General features: G+C 39.9%; 1 protein-coding gene across 4 annotated transcripts in view; it reads left to right on the forward strand.

Moving 5' to 3' along the window:
• ap1g1 (adaptor related protein complex 1 subunit gamma 1) overlaps window positions 1-27,194 on the forward strand; it is a 119,945-nt gene that overhangs the window by 12,450 nt on the left and 80,301 nt on the right. For all 4 annotated transcript variants that reach the window (XM_078210757.1, XM_078210755.1, XM_078210754.1 and 1 more), the window contains exons 2-3: window positions 23,495-23,698; window positions 26,128-26,252. In XM_078210757.1, the coding sequence (XP_078066883.1) occupies window positions 23,498-23,698; window positions 26,128-26,252 (326 nt within the window). In that variant the 5' untranslated portion in view covers window positions 23,495-23,497. The remainder of the gene's footprint in view (window positions 1-23,494; window positions 23,699-26,127; window positions 26,253-27,194) is intronic.

The following is a 27,194-nucleotide window of genomic DNA, read 5'->3' on the forward strand; positions in this document are numbered from 1 at the left end:
CCCTCTAGCTCTCTCCATTGCTTCATGAAAGAAACAATCACATTGGGTAAACCATTTGCCCTTCAATCCATGCTAATTTCTCTTTAATTCAAACTTGTCCAAATAAATGTTAATTTGTCTTGCATTTATGACCCATACCATCCTGGCTCCCACGCATCAAATTTGGGGAGCACCCCAAAAATGCACTGGGGAATCCCCTTTGGAAGTTGCCAGGTAAGAGTTTATCTGGCAATTGTCCAGAGGCACTAACTTCCTCTGGACAATTGCACTGCAAGGGAAACATCTGACAAAGTGCTTTAAATTGCTAACTTTGGATCTCCATCAAGTCTGACCCTCCCCATATCCCATTCATTTTACACTTACCACCTCCTTGACCTGTTATTTTCAATGAGACATTTGAACTTGCCTGCTGTAGAGCAGCTAGTGCCGTAAGAAAAGGGATGTATTCTCTTTCACTTCTTTTCTTTTGGACTTCATTGCCAAGGACCTGCTGCACTGCCTGAGTTTCAGGAAAGTCAAGGAAGACAGGCACTTTAAGAATTTGTCACTTCCCCTGAAATTTCTGTATTCAGCCTGGTTCTCAATTGTGTTGTCCACTTTGCATCTGTCACATGCACCCTCGTTCTGCATTGACTTGCTCTCAATCGTTATTAGGGAGTTCTGGCTTTGTCTATCCCATCTTTCTCATGGGAATGTACCTCAGCTGTATTTGAACTATCTATTTAAATTCCATTACGTTTAGCCTGCCAATCTTTGACTCCAATTTATCTGGACTATGTTTGTTCTCAAGTCATTTAAGCAGGAGGCGGAGCGATAATCCACTCTTCACTTCTGGCTGAAGATGGTTGCAAATGTTTCAGCTTTGTCTTTTGCACTAATGTGATGGACTTGATGGGGATGTTTGTGGAACCACTGCATTTAGTGTGTTGTATATTTAATTAATTAATGACGATGTGGGAGTATTGCAGAATTTTAATTTGATCTATTGGTTAAGATTGCTATAAATATCAGTTGCTATCTGTGCAGTTTAGCATGCATATGGTAGCTTCACCAAGTTGGCGCTTTAGGTGTGCCAAGTGCCCTTCAGCACTCCTCATTGAACCAGGGTTGATTCCCTGGCATGTTGATCTTGGGGAGTGAGGAATATGCTGGGCCATGAGGTTATAAATTTTGGCTAAAATACTTCTGATGCTTTATGGATTCCCAGTTTTATGGATGCCCAATTTTGAACTGCCAGATCAGATTTGCCGACAAAAAGCAAGTAATAGGCTGTTCATTTTTGGGTGTTCTGCAGTTGTCCAAGTTGCTGTATGATTGAAGGTTCATTCTTGACCAGAACTTGTGATATCCAATGGTATAGTCTTAAAATCCTACTCTGCAGATGTTTCAATTGTAGTCTAGAAAGCAGAAGATCCAGACGTCTGCTGAAATAATTGTGATGAGTTGAACATTCAGCAAATCTCAGCCATATCTCAAGTTCAGTCATTCAATTAAATGGCCTACTTGCTGTGGGAAAACAGGTTTGATCCCCATAAGCTTGCTATAGGGAGGCTGCTATTTGGCTTAAAATAACTCTCCCAGGTCACATTTGACTAGCCATGCCAATGTAGAATGGCCTGCTAAGTTTGTGTTGCATCTGCAAGTGTTGTGAAACCAGTGAATGTGATACTGTCGCCAGAGGTTTTCCTGACATTTCCACAGATGTGGCTGTCAAGCTTTTACAATGCTTCTAAATGTTACAGGAATTAACAGTTGCATTTCAAAACAAATGTGAAATCTGAAATGATCTTGGCATGGATGTTCTGAGAGGTGTGTAAATAATTCCGTATATAGTTACTACCAGGCACTTTGCTGGTATCTAGTTCTCCAGAGTGCAGTACGATGACATGTTATCTTTGAAGTTGAAGAATTTTTGTGAGAAGCTAATTTTCCATGATTGCTAAAGCATTCATAGAAATCGCTAGATTTTCCCTCAATCTTCATAATTTAACCCTTTAAATCTCCATGCTCTGATCAAGATGTTAAAAGGATTTGGTTGGTTAGGTACAGAGAGAATATTTCCTCTCGTGACTGAATCAAGAACTGGGGATATAATCGTAAAGTTGGATCTAGGCTATTCAGGAACGAAATAATGGATAACTTTTTGTGCATTGACCCGAACAGGTGCCGGCGTGTGGCGACCAGGGGAATTTCACAGTAACTTCATTGCAGTGTTAATGTTAGCCTTACTTGTGACTAATAAATAAACGTTAAAACTTTTTCTCAAAGGGTGGTAGAAATCTCATTCTCTTCCTCGATAGATTCTGGATTCAGATTCAACTTGAGCTTTCAATGCTTCTAGATTTTTGTTATGTAAGAGGGTATCAGAGGTGCAGAGCAAAGACAACTGAATGAATCAATGACACCAATCACTTAGTTTAATTGAATGTGGAATCAGTCTTCAGAGCAGTGGTTCCCAACTGGTGTGCCGTGAAATAAGTTTCCAAATTTATGTAAATAAGCTAAAACTAACTTTTGTCTTCAGTTTCCCTCGAGTCCCAATGACAAGGCCACACATGCGCAGTTCAGATTTTTTTATATTGGCAATCCAAACTGCATGTGTAGCCCATTCCCAGACAGACATGCGCAGAAGGCCTGACATCCTCAGGCTTTGGAGATGTTGACCACAAAGCTGAAGACAAAGGCTCCCTAGGCCTTGCAAAAAGCAAAAAATCAAGGGTGCAAAAACCTTAGGAAAAGTGAGCTAGACAGGAGAGGGATAGGGAGAAGTTTAAAAGTTCACTAAGGGAAGAAGACAGGGATGAAACAGGAATCAATAAAGCTAAGAGGAGGAGAGAAACAGGTTCCAATTAGAGAGGACTGTGAGCAGTAGAGCTTAAAAATGGGCTTGGGAGAAACCCTAGTTGGGAGGCCCCAAAGACCCAAGAAGACAAACAAAGGTTGGTAACGTGCTGTAAGGTATTTGGGCAAGGGTACACCTTTGAAACAGCAGTGTTTTGCTTAGCACGGCTGAAGATCTGCAATCATGCCTGTAAGTTGATGCTCGAGGGGAACATTTATTGTGTAGTGTGTGTTTGAGTACAGTTTGCCATGGACAAGTTCTTGAAGAGAAGTAAAGTTGAAGTGCCATTTCAATATAAAACACCTTTCACTCTAAGAATACACAGTACTACAATCGCTTGAAAGAACAAAATGTATAACAAAATCAATATATGCTGGAGCATGTTATCTGATGGCTGAGCTCATGGTGTAATCAAAAAACCTGCATGCATATCATTGCCTAAACTCTAATTCTTCTGGCATGCAAAGGTAATGCTGGGAACTGATGCTGCCAAAGAAATCACAGAAGTGCCTCTTTCTGACAAAATTAAATGATGTAGTGACGAAATATCAGTTGATGTTGAACAGGTTCTTCAGGTGAAATTGGAGATGAGTGGGAAAATTTGCCCTGCACATTGACTCCACAGATATTAGTGGTCATTGCCAGCCATGTTGACAAGGATTCTATCAGATAATTTATTTGGCAAAGAATTGCCCTGTTATGTGACCAGAGAAGAGAGCTTTTGTGTCACAACTGCTTATCTGGAGGAAGACCAATCTTAACTGAACTAAGTACAGTGGCATCTGCACTGACGGAGCAGCCTGCAGGATGGAAAAAGTCAAAGGATTCATGAGTACGGTGAAAGAACAGAATCCTGCATCCAAGTCAGCCACTGTCCTGTACTGCGAAGCCCCTGTTGCCAAAACAATGCCATCTGAGTTGACCGCAATATTACACCAAACAGCTGTTGCATCCTTTGAAATCTCACTTGTTTACTATTTTGTGTGAAGGAATGGGAGCAGAGCATCACGGTATACACAAGTGTGAAGGTTGTCTCGGGGAAAGGTCTTCTCGTGCTCAAACTCTTAATGCTCTAAAGGGCTGCAGACCAAGTTCAGGGCTTCAGATCAAAACTGGCCCTTTGTGGCAAGTGGGTTGATCAGACATTTGATTTGTTGTTCTCACATGTATTAGTATACAGTGAAAAGTATTGTTTCTTGCATGCTATACAGACAAAGCATACAGTTCATAGAGAAAGAAAATGAAAGAGTCCAGAATATAGTGTTACAGTCATAGCTAGGGTGCAGGGAAAGATCAACTTAATGTCAGGTCGGTCCATTCAGAAGTCTGGCAGCAGGGAAGAAGCTGTTTTTGAGTCGGTTGGCATGTGACCTCAGACTGTTGTATCTTTTTCCATATGGAAGAAGGCGAAAGAGAGTATGTCCAGGGTGCGTGGGGTCCTTGATTATGCTTTCCTGAGGCAGCGGGAAGTGTAGACAGTCAATGGTGGGAGGCTGGTTTGACTGATGGATTGGGCTACATCCACAACCTTTTGTAGTTTCTTGTGGTTTTGGGCAGAGCAGGAGCCATACCAAACTATGATACAACCAGAAAAAATGCTTTCTATGGTGCATCTGTAAAAGTTAGTGAGAGTCGTAGCTGACATGCCAAATTTCCTTAATCTTCTGAGAAAGTAGAGGCGTTGGTGGGGCTTTAACTCGTGTCGGCATGGGGGGACCAGGGTAGGTTGTTGGTGATTGGACATCTAAAAACCTGAAGCTTTTGACCATTTCTACTTCGTCCCCGTTGATGTAGACAGGGGCATGCTCTCCACTATGCTTCCTGAAGTCGATGATAATCGGCTTCATTTTGTTGATATTGAGGAGAGATTAATGTTGTCGCACCAGTTCACCAGATTCTGTATCACATTCCTGTACTCTGTCTCGTCATTGTTTGAGATCCAACCCACTACAGTGGTGTCATCAGCAAACTTGAAAATTGAGTTGATGGGGAGTTTGGTCACAGTCATAGGTGTATAAGGAGTATAGTAGGAACACCGCCTTGTGGGGCACTGATGTTGAGGATGATTGTGGAGGAGGTGTTGTTGCCTATCCTTACTGATTGTGCTCTGAGTTAGGAAGTTCAGGATCCAGTTGCAGAGGGAGGAGCCGAGGCTCAGGCTACGATTTCGTAGGGATAATGGTGTTGAAGGCTGAGTTATAGTCAATAAATAGGAGTCTGACACCGGTGTCTTTGTTATCTAGGTGCTCCAGGGTTGAGTGCAGGGCCAGGGAGATGGCGTCTGCTGTGGACCTGTTGCGGCAATAGGTGAACTGTAGTGGATCCAGGTAGTCCGGGAGGCTGGAATTGATTCGTGCCATGACTAACCTTTCAAAGCACTTAATGATGTCAGAGCCACTGGACGACAGTCATTAAGGCACGCTGCTTGGCTTTTCTTTGGTACTGGGATGATGGTGGTCATCTTGAAGCTGATAGGGACCTCAGATTGTTGTAAAGAGAGGTTGAAGATGTATGCGAGTACCCCACCAGCTGATCTGCGCAGGATCTGATTGCTTGTCCAGGTACCTTATCCCGGGCCAGTCGCTTTCCGTGGGTTGACCTTTGAGAAGGTTGCTCTGACACCTGCAGTGGTGACCTCAGATACAGGTTCATCTGAGGCTTCCAGGATGGAGGGTGTGCTCTCGCTGACCTCTTGTTCAAAACGAGCATAGAATGCATTGAGCTCATCAGGGAGGGGTGTGTTGGAACCTGCAATTTTACATGTCTTCATCTTCATAGAAATCATAGAAACCCTACAGTGCAGAAAGAGGCCATTTGGCCCATCGAGTCTGCACCGACCACAATCCCACCCAGGCCCTACCCCCATATCCCTACATATTTTACCCGCTGATCCCTCTAATCTACTCATCTCAGGACACTAAGGGGCAATTTTACTTGTAGCCTGTTATGTCTTGCAGACCTTGCCATAGTCGGCAGAGGTCCATGTAGCTAGCCTGGGACTCTAGTTTGGTCCAATACTGTCTTTTGGCATCTTTGATGGATCTCCTTAAATCATATCTGTCTGTCTTGTATAGGTCAGGGTCACCTTGACTTGACCGCCTCAGACCTAGGCTGACACCAACAGCATATCTTGCTGGCAAAACACACTGGACCTAATCTCAACTCTTAAATTTCCAGAATACACAGTATTTTTCTTTTATTTCAAAACCCAGACACCGTAAGAGAAGTTTGGATGCTACTTCCCCTTGGAGTATGGAAGACTTTGGCTGGGTACATGATCCATTTAGTTCACTTTTTAATCATCCAATACATTGTCATTAAAAGAACAAGAGGAATTCAGAGCTCAGGATGGATCATACACTGAAACTGAAGTTTGCAGAGATGTCACTGGATATATTTTGGTTGCTTGTGGGACAAGAATATCCATCTTGTTGTTTCCCACAGCCTACCTATGCATGTTGACACTGGCTTATGTGAAAAACAAAAGGGAGGGAGTGCCTGTCAATGGCACAAGAGCTGCGAGTTGCCCTGTCATCAGTTCCTCCTGGGATCAAGACTGCTTACAGAAGCAGGTCCAGATGTCACATTAGTGTTGTCAGCAAGATGCTGCTCATAGTCATTTTTCCATGAATTAACTTTCATATTGAGAAATGTAGACAAAAAACTGAAAACAATTGAAATCTTCAGTGGGAGACATTTTTAAATTCTGTATGTTTTCAATACAAAACAATCGTATTTGAGATGCAACTGGTGATGAGACTTTCATTGTATACTTAGACTGATTAAAATTGTATTAGATCATGGCTTGTTGGATTTTCGGAGGTTCCTCAGTTTGTTTGATTTAGTTTAATTGTTTAACTCGAGTTGAAGATGAAAGGCTTTTGGTAGAGGGCAGTTCAGTTGGCAAAAATAGGAGGTGACTCTTTTTTAAAAAAATAGTGTACCATAACATACAAAAGGCTGCAAACCACTGCTTCAGGGACCTGACTGTATACTTCCGTTCCTATAAATTGTTTGATCATAGTGATTGATCTCCATTAGTATATATTAGACTTTGACATGAGGTGAGGAAAACTTTTGTGGTAGATAGGAACAATAGATCTAAGTCACCCATTCCTCACAATCATGTCACTCTTAGCATATTTTATGCATCAAATCACTCGGCATGCACTAGATTCCAAAATACAATTTTCCACAAGCACTGAAGTTTATTTATTAGTTACAAGTAAGGCTTACATTAACATTTGCAATGAAGTTACTGTGAAATTCCCCCAGTTGCCACAATCAGGTGCCTGTTCGGGTCGATGCACCTAACCAACACGTTTTTCAGACTGTGGGAGGAAACTGGAGCACCTGGATGAAACCCATGCAGACACGGAGAGAACATGCACACTCTGCACAGTGACCCAATCCAGGAATCGAACCCAGGACCCTGGCGCTGTGAGGCAGCAGTGCTAGCCACCGTGTCGCCCTTAATGGATCTAATTTGAGTGATTTTAGTGCTATCTGCTTCCACTATCTCTCCTTATATGACCTTGAGATCTGATTCTGGCACTTGGATTGCTTGTTTCCATCTCTATAAAATCACCCACCTCTGCCCCTGCCTCAGCTAAGCATCTGCCTTTGCCACCTCTGGACTTGATTATTCCAATGTACCAGTGGCTGATCACCCACATTCTACCATTTGTAAACTTGAGCCCATCTAATATTCTGCCTGTATCTTTACCCTTAAGTTCTGTTCACCCAGCATCTTGCTCTCATTGACCCACACTGGTTCTTGGAGAAGCAGCACCTTGATTTTTAATGTTTTCTTCCTGAGTGCCACTTCCCTTGCTGCCTTGCCCTTCCCACCCCTGATCTTTTCTTGCTCCGTAACCCTTTGCTTATCTAACTTTGGCCTCTTGAGCGTCCCTGATTTTAATTGGTGGCTATGTTTTCAACCATCAGGTCCCAACCCCTCGAATTCTCTTCATAAACCTCTGGACTCTACATCACTTTCCTCCTTTATGTTGCTCTTTAAAACCTACCTCTTCAACCAAGCTTTTAGCCGCCGCCTTCCCTCTTATTGCATTATGTGGCTTGATAAATTTTGCTTTACCTAAAGGTAAAGCTAAAGGTGCAGTATTAATATCAGTAGTTATTTGTGACTCTGAACTCATCATTTATTAAATAAAAGATCCTAAAATAAGCATCTCCAGTGGCTCACCAGCAACACATTTTTCCAAGAGCTCTCTGGGTTCTGTTGGTCAACCAATTAGTTTTCATTATAAAATTCCACTGATTTCAGCTTTATTATCTTCCATGCAGTTTTTCCAGGGGCACTGTATCAAAAGCAAGACTTTTCCTTTATATACTCATAGTCACTATGTTATGACCACAGCAGATGTTAATTACTGAGCAAACCAAATTCCAGAGAGAAACTTGGCTTACTGTTTTTTGTATTTTGGAAATGAGAAGAAAATCTCAATAGTGTGTAATCCAGTATTTCTTTTCAGATTTTGAAAATTAAAAGTGTAAGATTTATTAGCAAGAAGAAAAGAAAACTTAAGCGCACGAGTTACAAGTCTTGCAAAACAGTCCCCCAAAAGACTCCATACTTGATCGTAGCCACAAGTAAACACATTCTAGGCAACACACCCTTATAAATGATTAAAAGTTCAGTAATATTAGCCAAGCTAAAACTGTTACTTTAATAATGGCACACCATGCAATATATGACTCTGCTCTGTGTAAATCCAAGTAATTTCAGAATAACTGCTTTTTTTGCAAAACGACCGTTCTAGATTGATTGGATGGCTGACTGAGTTCACCTTCTCCTGGCTCAGAGTTGTTTCCAGAGATTGTCCCCACACAACCAACCCCAGATCAGTTCAATATCTCTGCATGTCCTTTTCTCCCTTTATCTTTGATTTTATTGTTCTCAGCAGTTCTTTGAACTTAAACGTTTCCAAAATATAAAAATCTCCATGCCTTTCCTATTGTCCACACCTTTGGGGGAGGGGTCAAATAAAATGCAATCTTCCCTTGTTTACTTATGAAACTGTTGCAAGCTGTAAAAGCCTTTTACACTCCTTTAAAATTTAATTTCTGAGAAAAGCTATTCCTATACTTTTCTTTTAAAACCACTTGAACATAGCTTCATTACAAATGCATGCCTTTAGCATCTCTACTCCTTTTCCCTCATCACTTCCAGATAAATAGTCTCCGTGAGCCTTTTCCCAGCTTAATTGAATCATTTGCGCACAGATACCCTTCTTTACAGAATAACAATATTCTCCCAAATATTACAGTAAACACATCCATTCTCACACCTAATGGAGACCCACAATATTTGTGATCAAATTAATATCTTTATTGCAGTAGTGCTTTATAAATACAGGATTTCTAATCATTTTCATTAAGGACTTCAACTTTTAACAGTTTTAAAAGAAACTGCAAAGTTCAAGTCCTTGATGAAAATGATTAGAAATCCTGTATTTATAAAGCACTATTTTGCTTTTAACAGTTTTAAAAGAAACCTCAAAGCAAAATACTGCAGATGCTGGAAATGTGATGTAAAACAGAAAATGCTGGAAAAACTGAGCAAGGTCCAGAGCATCTGTGGAGAGAGAAACAGTTAATGTTTTAAGTCCATGTGACTGAAGTTGTAACTGAGGAAGAGTCTTCAGACTTGATGATAACTCTGTTTCTCTCCTCACAGATGTTGCCAGACCTGATTGAGATTTTCTGGTATTTTCTGTTTTCATTACATAAAGCTGCCCATGTGTCAAAACAGATTTAGAAATATAAATACAGATTTTGCCTTGTCTTGTTTATATTCATTGAATGTGAAAGTCTAATTGGAAACTGTTTTCTCCTGAGTTGAAAAGGCAGGTTTGCATCTGATTGGGAAAAAAAACATATTACCACATTAAAGCTGTGCATGTGTACAAACACTGGGTTTAATAATTAGAATTTGCAACCACTTCCCTGAAACACACACATTCAGCTAAAGGAGTGCAATAAACAAAATTAAGTTTTGAAAGAAATTTACTGGCATTGAAAACCAAATATAACCCATGTTGACACTGCTTGTATATGTTAAAGCTTAATTTAATGGAATAAACAACTTTTAAAAAATGGCAGTGTTGTTGTCACTCCCTAAAGAAAAGAGATTTGCATCAATTCAGAACTCGTGTCTTTTGAATATCCCAAAGCACCTCTCATGGAATTAATATCTACTGCAGTCCTGTGAGACAATGTGGCAACTGTTTTCTTGCCTGTCCCTTATTGGATGAACCAAAACTTTCTTCCATTAGATAGTGAGATGATTATAGCCATTGTCTTCAATTCTTGCCATTGCCTCCATCCCTCTGGTGCTGAATCAGACTCTTTGCAACTTGGGCATTCTATTTGACCCTCTGAGCTCCAATCTCCCATCTATTTTGATCAGATTATCTCTGCTATAAACTTAACATTTGTAGCATCAGTTATCTAAACCCCCTCAGGTCCCACTTCAAATGGCGCCACTCCATCCTTTGTTCTTTTGTTAAATATAACTGATAAACTTCATTCACTTCTCTTGGTGTATTTAATTTGAAATATTTGATAATTTACCCTTTTTACACTCCTACCATGCCTTTTGGTTTGAAATTGTATCTTAATTCTGTAGCATTCTCTTGCCTTTGCACCTTTAATTCTTAGTGTTATCTGGTAGTTCACTTCAAGCAGGCAGGTAAGCCTTTAAGCTTGATTCCATTGTTTTACATGGCGCATCTTCTATTCTATTTAGTCAATTTTCAGGAATCGCTCATTATACCATGTTTCTGACCATTCTGGCACGGTGATAAGTCTAGTGGCATTTAAAGATTTGCTTTGTGCAATAAGTAAGATTTGAGTTTTGATTTAATAGATTTCTCTTTTTGTGTGCAGTGATTTCAAAAGAATAATGTGCAAAAGACTATCATAGAAATACATCTCAATGGCGATATTTTAATGTCTTAAAAATTAGATTTGTGCAAACCAACAGCTGTTTTTGAATGTGTATGACTAGAACTATTTCAATTCTCAATCTTGTGGTGCAACCATCATGGGTGAGAACCTTCATTTACACTATAGAAATCCTCGTTAGGAGAATTCGTTAGCTGAAGTGCTCTTGAAATCTATTATCTGGAAAGACAGTACATATTCCAATGGCAAATATTTTCAGGTCATGGCCATAAATAATTCATTAAATTCACAGTTACTCTTAAATTTTGCAATATGTTGGAATGTACAAATAAAATTTTTGACCCAGAGGCTCTTAGAAGTAAGAGAGCCCTGAGATTGCTATGAAGAAAATTGCAGAGGGCGGAGTTATGCTCAAAGGCAGACTGGAGGGTGGTGGGGTGGTTTTTAGGAAAAATAAGTTTACAAATACTCTGAACTGGAGACTGCAGTCAGTTATGTTGCACCATAGAACTCCGTTCTTTATGCTTAGAGAGGAAAAGAGGGAGATCTAGGGAATTGGGTAGGACCAAGTAGTCCTATAAAAAGAGAAGACCAGCTATAGAACAGATGCCAAGGGAGTGCCTACTTGTGTCTCATGGGTTGTGGCATGTGACTGTTAGCAATGCCTATACTTGGATCAAGAGGTTGTATTAGTAAGAATATACCACTAGCATGAGCTGTGACCTGTGCAGCCAGATCCAGAGAAAGCCCCTCGGAGCATGAATATATTTAAAAGCCTTTCAATGAAAGCTGCTACTCCATGGCATGGGGCTTGGCTCCTCCCTCTGCAACTGGATCCTGAACTTCCTAACCCACAGACCGTAATCAGAAAGGACAGGCAACAACGCCTCCACGATCATCCTCAACACCAGCGCCCCCAAGGCTGGGTCCTCAGTCCCCTACTATACTTATACACCTATGACTGTGTGGCCAAACTCCCCTCCAACACAATTTTCAAGTTTGCTGATGACGCCACCATAGTGGGTCAGATCTCAAACAATGACGAGACAGAGTACAGGAATGAAATAAAGAATCAGGTGAACTGGTGTGACAGTAATCTCTCCCTCAATGTCAACAAAACAAAGGAGGTTGTCATCAATGTCAGGAAGCGTAGGAGAGGACATGCCCCTGTCTACGTCAATGGGAACAAAGTAGAAATGGTTGAGAGCTTCAAGTGTTTAGGTGTCCAGATCACCAACCCCACTTCTACCAATGCACCATAGAAAGCATTCTTTCTGGTTGCACCACAGCTTGGTATGGTTCCTGCTCTGCCCAAGACTGCAAGAAACTACAAACGGTCATGAATAAAGCCCAATCCATCATGCAAACCAGCCACCCATCCATTGACTCTGTCTGCACTTCCCGCTGCCTTGGTAAAAGCAGCCAGCATAATCAAGGGCCCAACACACCCCAGACATACTCACTTCTATCTTCTTCCGTCGGGAAAAAGATACCAAAGTCTGAGGACATGTATCACCCGACTCGAGAACAGCTTCTTCCCTGCTGCCATCAGACTTTTGAATGGACCTACGTTATATTAAGTAGACCTTTCGCTACACCGCTTTGACTGTAAAACTACATTCTGCACTCTCTCCTTCTATGAACGGTATGCTTTGTCTGTATAGCATGTAAGAAACAATACTTTTCACTGTATACTAATGTGACAATAAATTAAATCAAATACTTGACTAAGTTGAGTTTAAGTAGAAGATCATACTATTTTGAATCATTTGTCCAATGTACCCAATTAGTTGTCATTGCTTTTGCTTTGATTCTGAAAGTAAAGGTTTTTTTGGTGTTTTAATTCAATCTTGGAATCTTGCTGCTCTTTCCTTACTTGCCCTTGGTTGTTCCATGCATTACATTCTGTAAATGATTATGGTCTATGGAGTTAGATCCTAACAAGTATCCAGTTTGTCCAGTATTCTCATAGCTAGGATCATAACATAATTTGAACTGCTTTTTCAATAAAGTTCAGAAATAAGAAATTACGTTAATGGCGCAGTAAAGTTTCCATTACAATTCCTCAAATAATGAAACCGTCTGTGTCCAAATTTAGCAAGACTTGGGCAACATCCATGCTTGGACTGATGTGTGGCATAATTACTTGTCACTTAAATGCCAGGCAATAACCACTGGGTCCAACCACTTTCCCAAGATGTACAGTGGCATTGCCTTCATCAAATCCTGTACCACCATCACCATGGGCTTAGAATTGACCAGAGATTTAAGTGGACCAGCCCCCCACACTGGCAACAAGAGAAGACCGGAGTCTGGGCAGTTTGTGGTGAGTGACTACCACCTGGCTTGCCAAAGCCTTTCCACCAGGTGTTGCAGTCAGGAGTTTGATATACTCTTCACTTATCTGGATGATTGTAGCTCCAACTCCAAGCATGATAACACCCAGGAAAAAGCAGCCCATTTGATTTATGTGCCATCAACCATCTTAAATGATCGCTCCCGCCATCAGTGGTAGACTGCAACAACTCGCCATGCTCCCTTTGATAGCACTTTCCAAACCTATGACCTCTACCGTCTAGAAGAACAAGGGCAGCAGATTGTGGGAATACCACCACTTCCATCACACCACCCTGACTTGAAAATTTAGTGACATTCCTTCATTACTGTTGAACCAAAATCCTGGAACTCCTTCTCCCTCAGTAGTGAGCATATTTTGGCCACACAGACTGCAGAGGCTTGTGAAGGAGTTCACCACCATATCAATATTGGCGATAACAGCTACATCCCATGAATTTCAACCCAAAAGTGCCAACCAATTTGCAACAGTAAGAAGTCTCTCAACACCAGCTTAAAGTCCAACAGGTTTATTTGGTAGCACGAGCTTTCGGAGCGCTGCTCCTTCATCACCTGATGAAGTGCTGAGAGACTTCTTACTGTGCCTACCCCAGTCCAACGCCAGCATCGCTACATCTGCAACAAGTTAGTTGAGAGATTTGCTGAAGGGCCTTGTTTCAAAGCTCTCTTAAATCAAGGAGGAAAATTTGGGATTTTCTCCAACTTTTTGGGAATATAACATGTTCTGTGGAAAGATGTAGAAAATATCTTTGTATATTCAAATAGATGTAATCTATATTGTCCTTTTTCAACCATTTTAGTGGCCTTAAACTTCTGTCATTTTAGCTGTACTTGATGTTGACACTCCAGTCTAAGGTTTATCTGCCATGTTTTGTTTGGTATTCGTATGAAATTGTCCTTTGACCTTGATTTGAAATAGTCAATTAAAATTGTTATTTTGGCTCAGCAGCAAGTTTTCCTGCTGTGCTGGGCAGCAATCCTCAATCAACACCACAAAAACAGACTAATTAGAAATGTTATTTCTGGAATCATGTGTAAATTAGCTGGATGTTTGCTTACCCATGTGACTATTCAGAAATCATTCATTAGATGTGAAACAAGTTGGATATTAAGAATGAGTGTTTTATATGCTTTCTTTTCCTTTCTCCCTTATCTATTTCAAATTGTTACTTGTTTTCCCTCCTTCCCAGAATTTAAATGCAGTCATTATAAGATTGTCTGCTGGCGGTGTGGATCCTTGAATAAAAATATTTTTAGTAATTAAGTCATTTTTTGGTTTTGCAATAAATTGACAGTCTAAAACCTAAATGTTGGTAGTTTTCTAATTTTCTATGCCAGTATAATGTGAGAAGTACTCTTGACTACCGTTTGACAATTTTGGGTTAGAGTAAATTTATTTATCAACAGGAGCGCTCCCTGGATCATGAAAGAGATAAGAGAGCGAGATGAAACAGGAAAAGGGAGTGTAGTTCAGGTAGAAGTGACACATATACTAGAGAATATAGGCTCAGTTTGCTCAACATCTTAACATAAGACAAATCTCTCCACAGGGACCAATCTAGTGAACCTTTTGTGTATGGACCTCCATTGCGAATATATTATCTAATATGGAGACCATGTGCTCTAGGTGTGTTCTCCCCAAAGCTCTGTACAATTGCAGCAAGATTTCTTAATTCTTGTACTCCAGTCTCCTTGCAATGAAGGCCAACACGCAATTTGCCTTCCAAACTGTTTGTTGTGTCTGCGTGCTAAATTTTTGTATTCTCTGTGCAAGTACACCCAAGGCCCTCCAAACATCAACATTTACAATTTCCATGCCTCTTGATCTATTTTTGTATGCTTGCAATTGAAGTGAATAACTTCACACCTTGATGTAGTTTTGCAGCCTCAGTGTCCTCAACTTGCATTACTGCTTAGATTTGTATTGTCATCAAATTTAGAAACATTTTGTCTATTTCATGGATATAGATTGTAAAAAGCTAAAGCACTGATCCTGGGCTCACTCTAGTAGTCACAGCCTGTCAACTTAAAAATGACCCATTTATCCCTATTCTTTGTGTCCTGCCTGGTAAACAATCCGCTGCTGTTGCTAATTGTAATGTCCTAACTATGTTAGGAGTTGTGGGTTTTAAACAAAAAGAAAAGGATGTGGTTTACGCATGTCGAGTACAAACTAAAACAGCAGCCTGTGCAACATCCTAATGTCACCATTAAATCATGTGACTGGCTCTTAAAACAATCATGCAACTACTATGGTCATGACGACAAATTGTTACGATGTTATAGTACTGCGCCTGGAATATTATTGATTCTATCTATCAATAATCATTATACACCGTTAAGAAAGTCGATCGAGGTAAGATCTGGAATTTGGCTGACCTTGACCCAAGAAGTATGATTTGGAGACACTCCATTGACACTTCTGAGAACTAATTCTGCATCATTTTCACATGGTATAGTAGCAAAGATACAATCACCAGGCAACTCAAATTCAACCAAGTCTTCCCTAATAGTATTTACAACACGAGGGACTAAAGAAGTTGATTGCTGAGAGTCATCCCCAGAAGTACCATTTAAGGTGACAACAATTGGTCAGATGGTGTCACCAAACTAGTTCATCTTTGATTTAATTGTGTAAGAAATTTAATCTCTTTGCTAAAATTATGGCTGGTACCCATTTCTCACTCGTGGCATAATTATGCGCTAACTCTTGGTTTCCTTGTTGAAATGAGCATTGTTTTGCCGTTGCTACTTGTCTAGCAACTTCAGATTGTTGTTGTTGCTCTACTATCTGAAGTTTCTAGAGGTAATAAATCAAAAGTAGTTTTCAACTTTCTTGATGCAGGTGATCTTTGAGTAGTCGCATGAGTGGTGTTTCTAAAAGATGTCTAAAGGAGACAATGGTATATTTCTTCTTCATGCACAAGACTGGCACACCCACTTTTTCTTCAATCCAAGCATCCAGATCCTGCCATCAAAAATAACATGCTAATTCCTTCATCCAGACTGTACCAGGGTGCCCTTCACGTAGTTGTTCAAGAACTCTTCCCCACACACTAGAACAAATGATCTCTCGGATTCCCCACAATAGACACCCACCTTGGACGGTGGACAGAGCTTTTTTTAAACTTGGTCTTCCCTGCACTGGCACTTGAATCTCTAATCCTGTTGTTGCTTTTCCCCAGTCGTGTAATATTCAAAGTATGAGGACCCACAATATTTTCTTTCTCTACATGGGATTTTTTTTCTCTGTTCTCGACAAAGCAAAATCCTGACTTGCCTACAATTTTCTTTTTGTAATGTCCTAATTATGTTAGGGGTTATGGGTTTTAAAGAAAAAAAATGTGGTTGGCACATGTAAATTTAAACTAACTGCAGATTTATTGCAAGAGCCTGTGCCTGTAGAGTACAAACTGAAACTAAAACAGCGGCCTTTGTAAACCCTAATGTCATCCCCGTCAAATCATGTGACTGGTTCTTAATGCAATCATGAAACTAAAATATATACACTATATTGCTCCATGAGCTCATATCTTGCATACTAACCTTTTTGTGTGGCACCTTATTGAAAATCCAAGTATGCTACACCAATTGGCTCCCCTTTATTTACTCTAGTAGATGCATCCTCTTATCAAATTTGTCAAACACAATTTTCCTTGGGTGAAATCATGTTGATTTTCTGATCATGCTTAAAAGGCCAGAATTTTCCAGCTGTTCACACCAGCAGGATCTTCTGGGTTTCCTGGTGGCAAGGGGTGCATTCAACTGAAAACCCCATTGACAACAGGACCAGAAGATCCTGCCAATGGCAGGCTCTCTCTGCCATCGCAAAACAAATGGCAGGTTGCACCGAAAATCCTGCCCAATAGATTCCATCATTTTCTTGATGACTCGGGCTTACTGAACTATTGTTTATTTGTTTGTGTCCCTCTTTTCTTAAATAGTGGTCTTACATTTTGCTAATTTCCAAATCTCTGGAAATGGTTTTGAAGCTTGAGAATTTTGGAAAATCGTAGCTAGCCTCTCCACAATGTTTGTAGCTACCACTTTCAGAACCCTAAATGTGGGCCATCTTGTTCTGAGTATTTGTTGGATTTTAGTGCCTTGGGTTTCTCCAACTTTCTTTATGCAACTATTAATTACCTGAAGTTCCTCACTCTCATTGGCCCTTTTTCCAGCATGTAATTGTACTTTTGACTTTGAAGACAGAGATGCACAGTATTTGTTCTCTGCCATTTCATCATTCCCCATGATTTTTCTTCTCTACTTCTAAGGGACTAACATTTTACTTCATCTACTTTCCTTTTTGTATAGTTGTAAAAGCTCTTGAAACCATGCAGGAATATAAAAATAGCATTAACTTTTTGTTTTCTAAAGCACTCCCAATCCTCATGTATAATGCTACCTCTAAGCTGCTTGTAATCTAATACTATCATTAATTTCCTTAGCAAGTCACAGATGGATCTTTTGCTGAGCTTTTTGTTAATGGGATTTATTTTATTGACCGTTTTAAATTGTTTCTTGAAATGTCCCACTGTTTATTTACCACATACCTTGTGGTCTATTTACCCAGCTCTCCCCTCATACCTATGTGACTGTACTCCAAAAATGTGGTGAATAGACTATGGTAAATGCACAGGGTTATGGAGATAGGATGGGTTTAGGTAAGATGCTCTTTCAGACAGTCTGTGCAGCCTTGGGCCGAATGGCTGCCTCCTGCACTGTAAGGGTTCTACGGTTCTAATTTGCTTCAAGTAATATTCTTGTTTGTGACTTGAGTGTGCCATCTTAATTTGGATTTCAATTGTATTTTTTTGCCTGCCTCATTGCACAATACTGGATCTGAACACTCCCACTTGCGCACTCTCAATTCTGCAGCATACTGTTCCACAAGTGTCCTGTAAGCTCAACTTTCAGGTTACCTTCGCCAGTTATTTGGTCCTGCCTATGTGAATGCTACAATCTGCCACAATTATGTGGGTGGCACAGTCAATAGCACTGCTGCCTCCCAGCACCAGGGACTCGGGTTCTGTTCCCAACTTGGGTCACTGTCTGTGTGGAGTCTGCACGTTATCCCCGTGTCTGCGTGGGTTTCCTCCCATGGTCCGAAAGATGTGATGGTTAAGTGCATTGGCCATGCCAAATTCTCCCTCTGCACCTGAACCGAAGTGTGACGACTAGGTAATTTTCACAGTAACTTCATTGCAGTGTGAATGCAAGTCTGCTTGTGATACTAATAAGTAAACTGAAAATATTGCATTGCCTTAGTTGCAAGTTTAAACTACTTGTTTAATGGTTTGACCAATGGTATACCAATGTCAGCGGGCCTATAAACTCTCCATTTTTTTCTGATCTTTGTCCTTTCTCCTCTCCACCCATACTGATTCTACTTTCTGATCTTCTGAACCTGATAGTAAAGGTGTTTACTGTCAGGACTCCTCGTCTTTCATTCTGCTCATCTTTGAAATGGTGTGCATTCTTGAATATCTGTTTCCTAGCCTTGGTCACCTTGTAACTATATCTTTGTGATTAAATCTAAACCATTCATCCCTGTGCCACTGTTCTTCTATCTTAATGCTTCATGCATTTAGGTAAGAACCTTTCGTATCTTTTTACAATTATTTGCATGGACCTTATTCATTGAACTGTTACTGTTTACATCTTGATTTAATTTATTATCATGTATATCAGTATACAGTGAAAAGTATTGTATCTTGCATGCTGAAAAACATACTGTTCATAGAGAAGGAAAGGAGTGTGCAGAATGTAGTGTTGCAATCATAGCGAGGGTGTACAGAAAGATCAACTTACTGCGAGGTCAGTCTATTCAAAAGTCTGATAGCAGCAGGGAAGAAGCTGTTCTTGAGTCGGTTGGTATGTGACCTCAGACTTTTGTAGCTTTTTCCTGATGGGAGAAAGTGGTAAAGAGTGTGTCTGGGGTGCGTGGGATCCTTAATTATGCTGGCTGCTTTTCTGAGGCAGCGGGAAGTGTAGATGGAGTCAATGGTTTGCGTGAGGGACTGGGCTTCATTCACGACCTTTTGTAGTTTCTTGCAGTCTTAGGCAGAGCAGGAGCCATACCAAGCTGAGATACAACTAGAAATAATTGTTTCTATGGTGTATCTATAAAATTAGTGAGAGTCGTAGCTGACATGCCAAATTTCCTTAGTCTTCTGAGAAAGTAGAGGCATTGGTGAGCTTTCTTAACCATAGTGTCGGCATGAGGGCATCAGGACAGGTTGTCGGTGATCTGAACACCTAAAACGTGAAGCTTTCAACCATTTCTACTTCGTTCCCATTGATGTAGACAGAGGCATGTTCTCCACTGCACTTCCTGAAGTCTGACTCCCCTGTCCCTAGTTGTCCTAATATGCTTGTATTTACTCGAGTTGCTATATCATTCTATTCTTTTTACTTCTGTTTGGATTTCTAAACGTCCCTTCACCTAAAATCTATCCCACCCCTGCCACTCCCTTTTAGTTTAAAGCAGAGTTATATGATTTGCCAGGACACTGATCCTAGCCCAGTTTAAGTTGAGTCCATCCCAATTGAGTAGCTCTCTCTCCTCCAACACTGATACTAGTGACTCTTGAATTTCTCCCTGGCACCAGCCAGGCAACACAACTACGGGAACTCCGAAGACAGCAGAGAAACAATATCGATTCCCCCTGACTATCCCCTAACCCGACCCCAAAAGCCTACTACATTCTTTTTCACTTCCCTCACTTGAATGGCACTCTGCATCAAGCTGCCATGTTGGTTTTCTCATCTGTTCTGCACTTCTAGTTTCTCTATCCACGTGGATGAAAATGTTAGACCTGTTGGTCAAAATCCCATTAATTTCTCCAGTACTATATTTTTACTAATTTCTTTCAGTTTCTAATTCCCCTTAGTTCTATTATTTTAGGGAGATTTTTGTGTCTTCTGTGAAACTCTGTAATTATTTAGCCTCTCCGCCATTTCCCTATTCCCCATTAAAAATTCTCATGTATCTGCCTATAATGGACCCACATTTATCTTTGCAATTCTTTTCCTTTTTGCATACTCTGGAAGGTTTTCCAGGTCCATACAGCACCTGAAGATAAAATTGTTCAGACTTGCAGGGAAAGGACGAGAATGGAGAACTAGCTCAATTGCTCCTGCAGAGAATCAGTGCCAACATGGAGGGCCTCCTGTGCTGTAATCATTCTTTTAATTCTCTGGTGACATAGAGTGCTCACTATGGGATCAATCATAAAATTTACCCACTGCAATCTTTAGTCTGATTATGACTTTCAATGTGTCTTTTGAAGATCAAAATTTATCGAACAAAACGGTAAATGAGACATTTTCATTTAATAATTGTGTCTCATTCATTCCACTTTTTTCAGTTTGAGTCAAGCCCACATCCCCATGCTTGAACCCTCAGTTTAGCATTGGTGTGAAGTCAATCAATTTATATCAATGCTGAAAGTGTGAATCGCACTTCTAAGGTCCTCATACTTCAAACAGGAAGTTTTTCTTGGCTCTTACCCAATTAAAATTTGTTTCGGCATTGGTTCCTTTTTCATGAGGCCAGCATAACTATTATGTTAACCACTCATGTTTTGTTCAAACTGCATTTTCAGTTTGTATTGTATGGGAAGTGAATTCTCAGTACCCATGTCAAATTCAATTGTTAACTTCATGATTCTTTGTTCAGTGTCTTATTCTCAATCTTTTACAAGACTCAACAGTGGAAATCTTTCCTTAAATAATCCTTAGATTTTAAATCTGCTACTTTCGGCTTAATCTGGTCATATTTTCAACTTTTGTGTCTTACACTCTGTGCCTTGGCAATCCACTTTGATTTTGTTAATGGGGGAGAAACTTGTTCAGTGAGTTGCTTTTTTAAATTTTCTAGCAGCATTCTTGTGAATACATGACCTTCAATTTCTCTCGCTGCATAACACTGCAAAGAGTCATTGTGATGTCTGTTTTGCTGCTTGAGCAATATATTCTGATAGCTTGTGTAACAAACTTATCAATTAAAACAACTTAATGATACTATAGGATGGCATATTGTCCTTCTGTTTGGGTAGCACCAGTGAAGAGTTTTTCTGGAAGGCTCCAATTAAGTGAATTTGATTCTTAATTGGCATGAATCAATTTGCCAAACTTGCCAGAGTTTGAAAAACGAGGAATGAATCAAATTACTGAAAACATCTAGTAAGGCATGGTTTTACAATGTTCCCCATCAAATCAATTATTACTTGTTACCTGACACAAGTTACATGTAGTGGTTCAGCTCGCTGTCTAGCAATATGTAATAAATACAACATTGTTCACTTTTAGATTTAATAAAAACGCAGTCGTCCAAAGGTTTAAAAATAATTCTCAATTTCCAGCCCTGCATGCTCTAGATCATGCCATAGCTTCCTCTTTAAAGCAATGATAGGCAAATGATGGAATAGAAATAGTAAACTTCATTTGGAAGACTTGCACCTCACTGCAAAATGTAAGGGTAAATCCTGGTTGTTTTTTTGCTTCCAAAAATACATGTATATGACTCCTCCTCCATCCATGTGGTGAAATTTACGGTGCATTTGCAGCCAAAGATGCAATGATCCCTGAATAGATGTGTTACGTATGTAGTTATTACACCCAGATTTCCTCCATCTCTTGCATCCAGTTTTTGATCCTGGTGTCACTGGTGGCTTGATGCAGTTATAGTGCTTCCATGTCCACAGTAAAAGCTGTATTTGTGTTCAATTAATAGAATTCAGAATGGTTTTGATTTGATTTATTATTGTCACATGTATTAGTGTACAGTGAAAAGTATTGTTTCTTGTGCGCTATACAGACAAAGCATACTGTTCATGCAGTTCATAGAGAAAGAAAGGACAGTGCAGAATGTAGTGTTACAGTCATAGCTAGGGTGTAAGAAAGATCAACTTAATGCAAGGTCAAAAGTCTGATGGCAGGGAAGAAACTGTTCTTGAATCAGTTGGTACGTGATCGCAGACTTGTTCCTTATTCCCGGCGGAAGAGAGAATGCCTGGGGTACGTAGGGTCCTTAATTATGCTGGCTGCTTTGCCAAGACAGCAGGAAGTGTAGACAGAATCAATGGATGGGAGGCTGGTTTGCGTGATAGATTGGGCTACATTCACAACCTTTTGTAGTTTCTTGCGGTCTTGGGAAGAGCAGGAGCCATACCAAGCTATCATACGACCAGAAAGAATGTTTTCTATGGTGCATCTGTGAAGGTTGGTGAGCGTCGTAGCTGACATACCAAATTTCCTTGGTCCTCTGAGAAAGTAGAGGCATTGGTGAGCTTTCTTAACCATAATGTCGGCATGGGGGGACCAGGACAGGTTGTTGGTGATCTGGACACCTAAAAAGTTTGAAAAGTACATCCAGAATTATGGGTAGAGCAGAAAACTTAATTCTTAGAATCTTAGAAGTGGGTCAGTTGGGCTCTGACATGCCCTGCTTTTTCTCTGTTGCCTTGTAAATTTTCAGATTTTCTTTATTATTGAATCTGTTTCCACCATTCCTTCCATATCACAAATCACTGTTTATGAAAAAAGTTTGCTCATGTTGCCTCTGACTATTTTGCAACTAACCTTGAATCTATGTCCTTCAGTTACCGACCCTTCTGCCGATGGAAACAACTTCTCATTATTTTATTGAGATTTTAAGCATTTAAAAATTCCTCAGAGATGTGCACTTTTTTTTTGTTTCCTTGAATGCGTTTTCAGATCAGTATCAATCACATTGAAAATTAGCAAATTTCAATGTTGAAATGTTTTTAAAGACGGCACGATGGCACAGTGGTTAGCACTGCTGCCTCACAGTGCCAGGGACCTGGGTTCAATTCCGGCCTTGGGTGACTGCAAATCTCCCCGTGTCTGCGTGGGTTTCCTCCGGGTGCTCTGGTCTCCTCCCACAGTCCAAAGATGTGCAGGTTAGGTGGATTGGCCATGTTAAATTGCTCCTTTAGTGTCCAAAGCTATGTAGGTAAGGGGGAATGGCAAGGTAAATGCATGGGGTTACAGGGATAGGGCAGGAGGTGGGCCTTGGTAAGATACTCTGTCGGAGATTGTCCTGCACTGTGGAGATTCTATGATTCTATACTCTGCCTCATATGCATGAATTGAGTAGATGCTTGAAACCTTTTTAATCTTCATACTTGAAGTTGTGGTGTGAGCTTACCTTTTGGGTCTTAATTATTTGAACGCTGCAGGATTACACCATTTCTTTAAAGTTTTGGTATACATAGAGATTCACTGGATGTTTAGATGCAAAATAACATTTTGAAATTATTTTGAGTTTTTAAAAAAAAGTATGGATAAAATTAGACTCTTGTTTTTTGGGGCTGTTCATTGAGTTTTTCTTTTAAACTTTAGAGGATGCCAGCCCCCATAAGACTGAGGGAGCTAATCCGGACCATCCGGACAGCCAGGACCCAAGCTGAAGAGCGTGAGATGATACAGAAGGAATGTGCTTCAATTCGGTCTTCATTCAGGGAAGAAGATAATACTTACCGCTGTCGAAATGTGGCAAAACTACTGTACATGCACATGCTAGGATACCCTGCACACTTTGGCCAGGTAAACCACTAACATGGTCATTGCCAGTTTTTTTTGGTCGGGTTGAAATGTAATACAAGCAAGTTGTTGTTATAAGGTTATTTTAAAAGAACTATGGAATTTAAATCTGTTTTGGTATACTTGTGTATCAGCACATCTTTTGATCAGTTGTGAATCATCAGCTTTAAGAAGAAAATATTGCTGTACCTCAAATCCGTTGTCCAGTAATTGAACTAAGCAGGCTAGAGAGTCTCCAGATTCTATCTCTGGTACATTGAGTTTACTAAAATCAGTTGGATGACAATGGGGTTAGTATAAATTATTTCTATTGCTCTGTTTGTGAGAGAGGAAAAAAATGCCCACATTTCCTGATTTGCCATTTAGTGATTTCTGCTCCAGATGCAGCCTGCCTGGATGTTTTTGGAAAACAGGATTAGTGAAAACAGTGCTCCAGCACCCATGAAATAATAACCTGTCAACACTGAATCTAGTCTGGCATGAAATACAGCTACTTGGCAACTCGTGTATTGTAACCATGTTAGACATGTTTAAATGGAGCGGATGTGGGGTGGTTGAGGACAGCATAGTTAATATTTTTCTGGACTTTGAAAAGGAAGTTTGTTTAATACCGCAACTGGCATGTTAGCACATTTGAAATCCACAAAATAAAAGGGACGGTAGCGGTATGGATATTAAATTAGCTAAAGGATAGAAATCTGAAAGCTGTGGGAGTGACTGACTTGATTTGGAGGGAAATATGCAGTGGTGTTCCCAAGGTTCAGTGCTAGGTACACTGTTTTGATTTTGTTAGTGACTGGTGGTGGGGTTCGAGACAATTTGGAAACGTCTTAATTCTTTTGTGGGGTGTGGGCATTGTTGGCTAGACCAGCATTTATCGCCCATCCCAAATTACCTTTGAATTGAGTGGCTTGCTCGGCCATTTCAGAAGCAGTTAAGAGTCGATAATGTTGCAATGGGTCTGGAGTCACGTGTAAGCCAGGATGGCAGATTTCCTTCTCTCAAGGACATTAGTGAACCAGATGGGTTTTTATTACAATTGACAATGGTTTCATGGTCATCATCAAACTTTTAATTCCTGATATTTTTATTGAATTAAAATTTCACCATCTGCCATGGCAGGCTTCGAACCCAGGTCCCCAGAGCATTACTCTGGGTCTGTGGATTAGTAGGCCAGTGACAATACCGCTATGTCGCTATCTTCCCTAAAGGGGAAGAAGTAAAGAAGCAGGTATTTGACTTCAAGAGGGCCTACGTTGGTGCAGTGGACAGGTCCGTGCAGAATGAATAAATTCAATGCAGAAAAGTAAGTTGACCCACTTGATAGGAAGAATGAGGAGAGAAAATTACCAACTATCCAGTATAATTTTAAAGAAGATACCAAATCAACATGACCTGATGGTTTGTGCATAAATTTATGAAGGTGGGGTGGACACTTTAACAAAACTTTCAATAAAGAAGATTTAAGAAAAGATTTGATAGAGGTATTTAAAATTATAAAAGGTAGATAGAGTAAGGGAGCAGCAGGAGGGCCTGGATTCAAGATTGACAAAAGAACTAGAGGCAACTCGAGAATAAAACATTTTTATGCATTGGGCAGTTAGATTTTGGAATAAACTGTCTGACAGGAGATAGAAAATGATTTGATAATAGCTTTCAGAAGGGAATTAGATAAATACTTGCAGCAAAAACTTGCAGGAATGTAGGTGTAGAGCAAGACTTAATGGAATGCTGTTTGAAAGAGCTGGCACAAAGTCTCCTGTGCTGTACTAGTTTATGAAAACTGTTTGGTTTTGGATGTGTATCTAAGTTGCGGGCAGAAATCCTATTACATACATTGAAAATGAGCCCTAGTTGGGCGAAAGAGAAATGTCTATCTTTTAGCAGTAAATGATATCTCAGTACTGAATCTGAAATTAATAGTGAGAGCCTAAATGTTGCCCTTTAACTTCAATTTCTATTTTTTAAATGCATGTAATCTATTTCCTTTTTTAACATTCTACATATTTTTCCTCACATCTTGGTTTTTATGGCTTTGGCTATCTGTATTTGATGCCTTATTTTGACTTGGATTGACTTTGGCACTACTCAAATATCCTAGAATTGGTTCAGATTCATCCTTGTAGTCATTTAGGTTCTGGTCCTCCTTTCGATCCTTTTGGTGTTGAAGTGATTATTGAACTGCCTGGTTTATGTACAGTTTCTGCAGATGTCACTGGTGCAAATTTGCCTGTGTAGTTTATTATTACTAGCCTCAGATTTCAAGCAGAAGCAAAAGTGTACCTAAACAAGGGTATTGTGATCTCCAGTGTTCTATAAATAAAATTGTGCCTAAACTTGTGGTGATGAAATCCTTTGAGCTTAAGATTGTTTTGCTCCTGCAAAATCTTAGTTGTCCTGTTTGTGAAATACTGTGTTTTTGTTCCCTGCAGTTGGAGTGTCTAAAGCTGATTGCCTCTCAGAAATTTACGGACAAAAGGATTGGTTATCTAGGAGCTATGTTATTGCTTGATGAACGGCAAGATGTCCACTTGCTCATGACAAATTGTATTAAAAAGTAAGTACTGTTCTTTAATTTAATTCAGTATTTTGATAAGCAGCCAGTTTGCGTTTGCTTCATTTCACTGAGTTCAAACCCTAATATTCTACATGTAGCTTTAAAAGCCAATTGCACATTACTGTTGGATTATTTTAACAACATGTTCGTGTTTCATTTTTAATTGTTAATCATAATTTTTGAAACAAGTTTTTAATGTTTTCATTTAGTTTTGGTTTTCCCCTGCATTTAGAATCACCACCTCATGTTGGTCAATTGGCTTTGTATTTTTATAGTTTGTCAGAGGATCCCAGCACTGAGCAGGTAATCATCATATTGTTTACTGTAGAAATTCAGATCAAGTCTTCAAATTTAAACACCCACATTGTTTAAAAATGCTAGTAAATATATCTATTGGTGACCTGATCTGAAGCAATTTTTGAAGCCATTTACTGTCCAGTCTAATTTAGAGATCTGATGGTACAGTTAGGGTCAGAACCTTTTATCTTCACTTATGGTCTGCAGTTTAAGTACTGTTAATTAAGGAACTTTTTTTGTGTGCACTGACAAGTGCACAGTACTCTTATCACCATAAGCCAGGTGAACTCTAGTAGACTGGATGCGCTGCATCTGAGGATACTGAGCAAAGTGGGGGTGAAAACTGCAGTCATACTGTCTGTAATCTTCCCGTCCTCACTACAGAAGTGGTGCCCGGGGGATTGGAGAATTGCAAAAGTTGCACCCTTATTCTATAAAACATGGAAGGATTTATCTTCCAACTATGAGCCAATTGATTTAACTCTGGTGATGGGAAAGCTTTCAGAAATACAAATTAACGATCAGTTGGACAAGTGTTGATTGATCAAGGAAAGCCAAGCAGTACTTTGTTAAAGACAAATTGGTATTTAATTTTGAGTATTGTGATGAGAAAATGGAGTAGGTTGACCAGGGTAAAGTGGTTGA

Source organism: Mustelus asterias, chromosome 4 (assembly GCF_964213995.1).
Source record: "Mustelus asterias chromosome 4, sMusAst1.hap1.1, whole genome shotgun sequence".
NCBI classification, from domain to species: domain Eukaryota; kingdom Metazoa; phylum Chordata; class Chondrichthyes; order Carcharhiniformes; family Triakidae; genus Mustelus; species Mustelus asterias.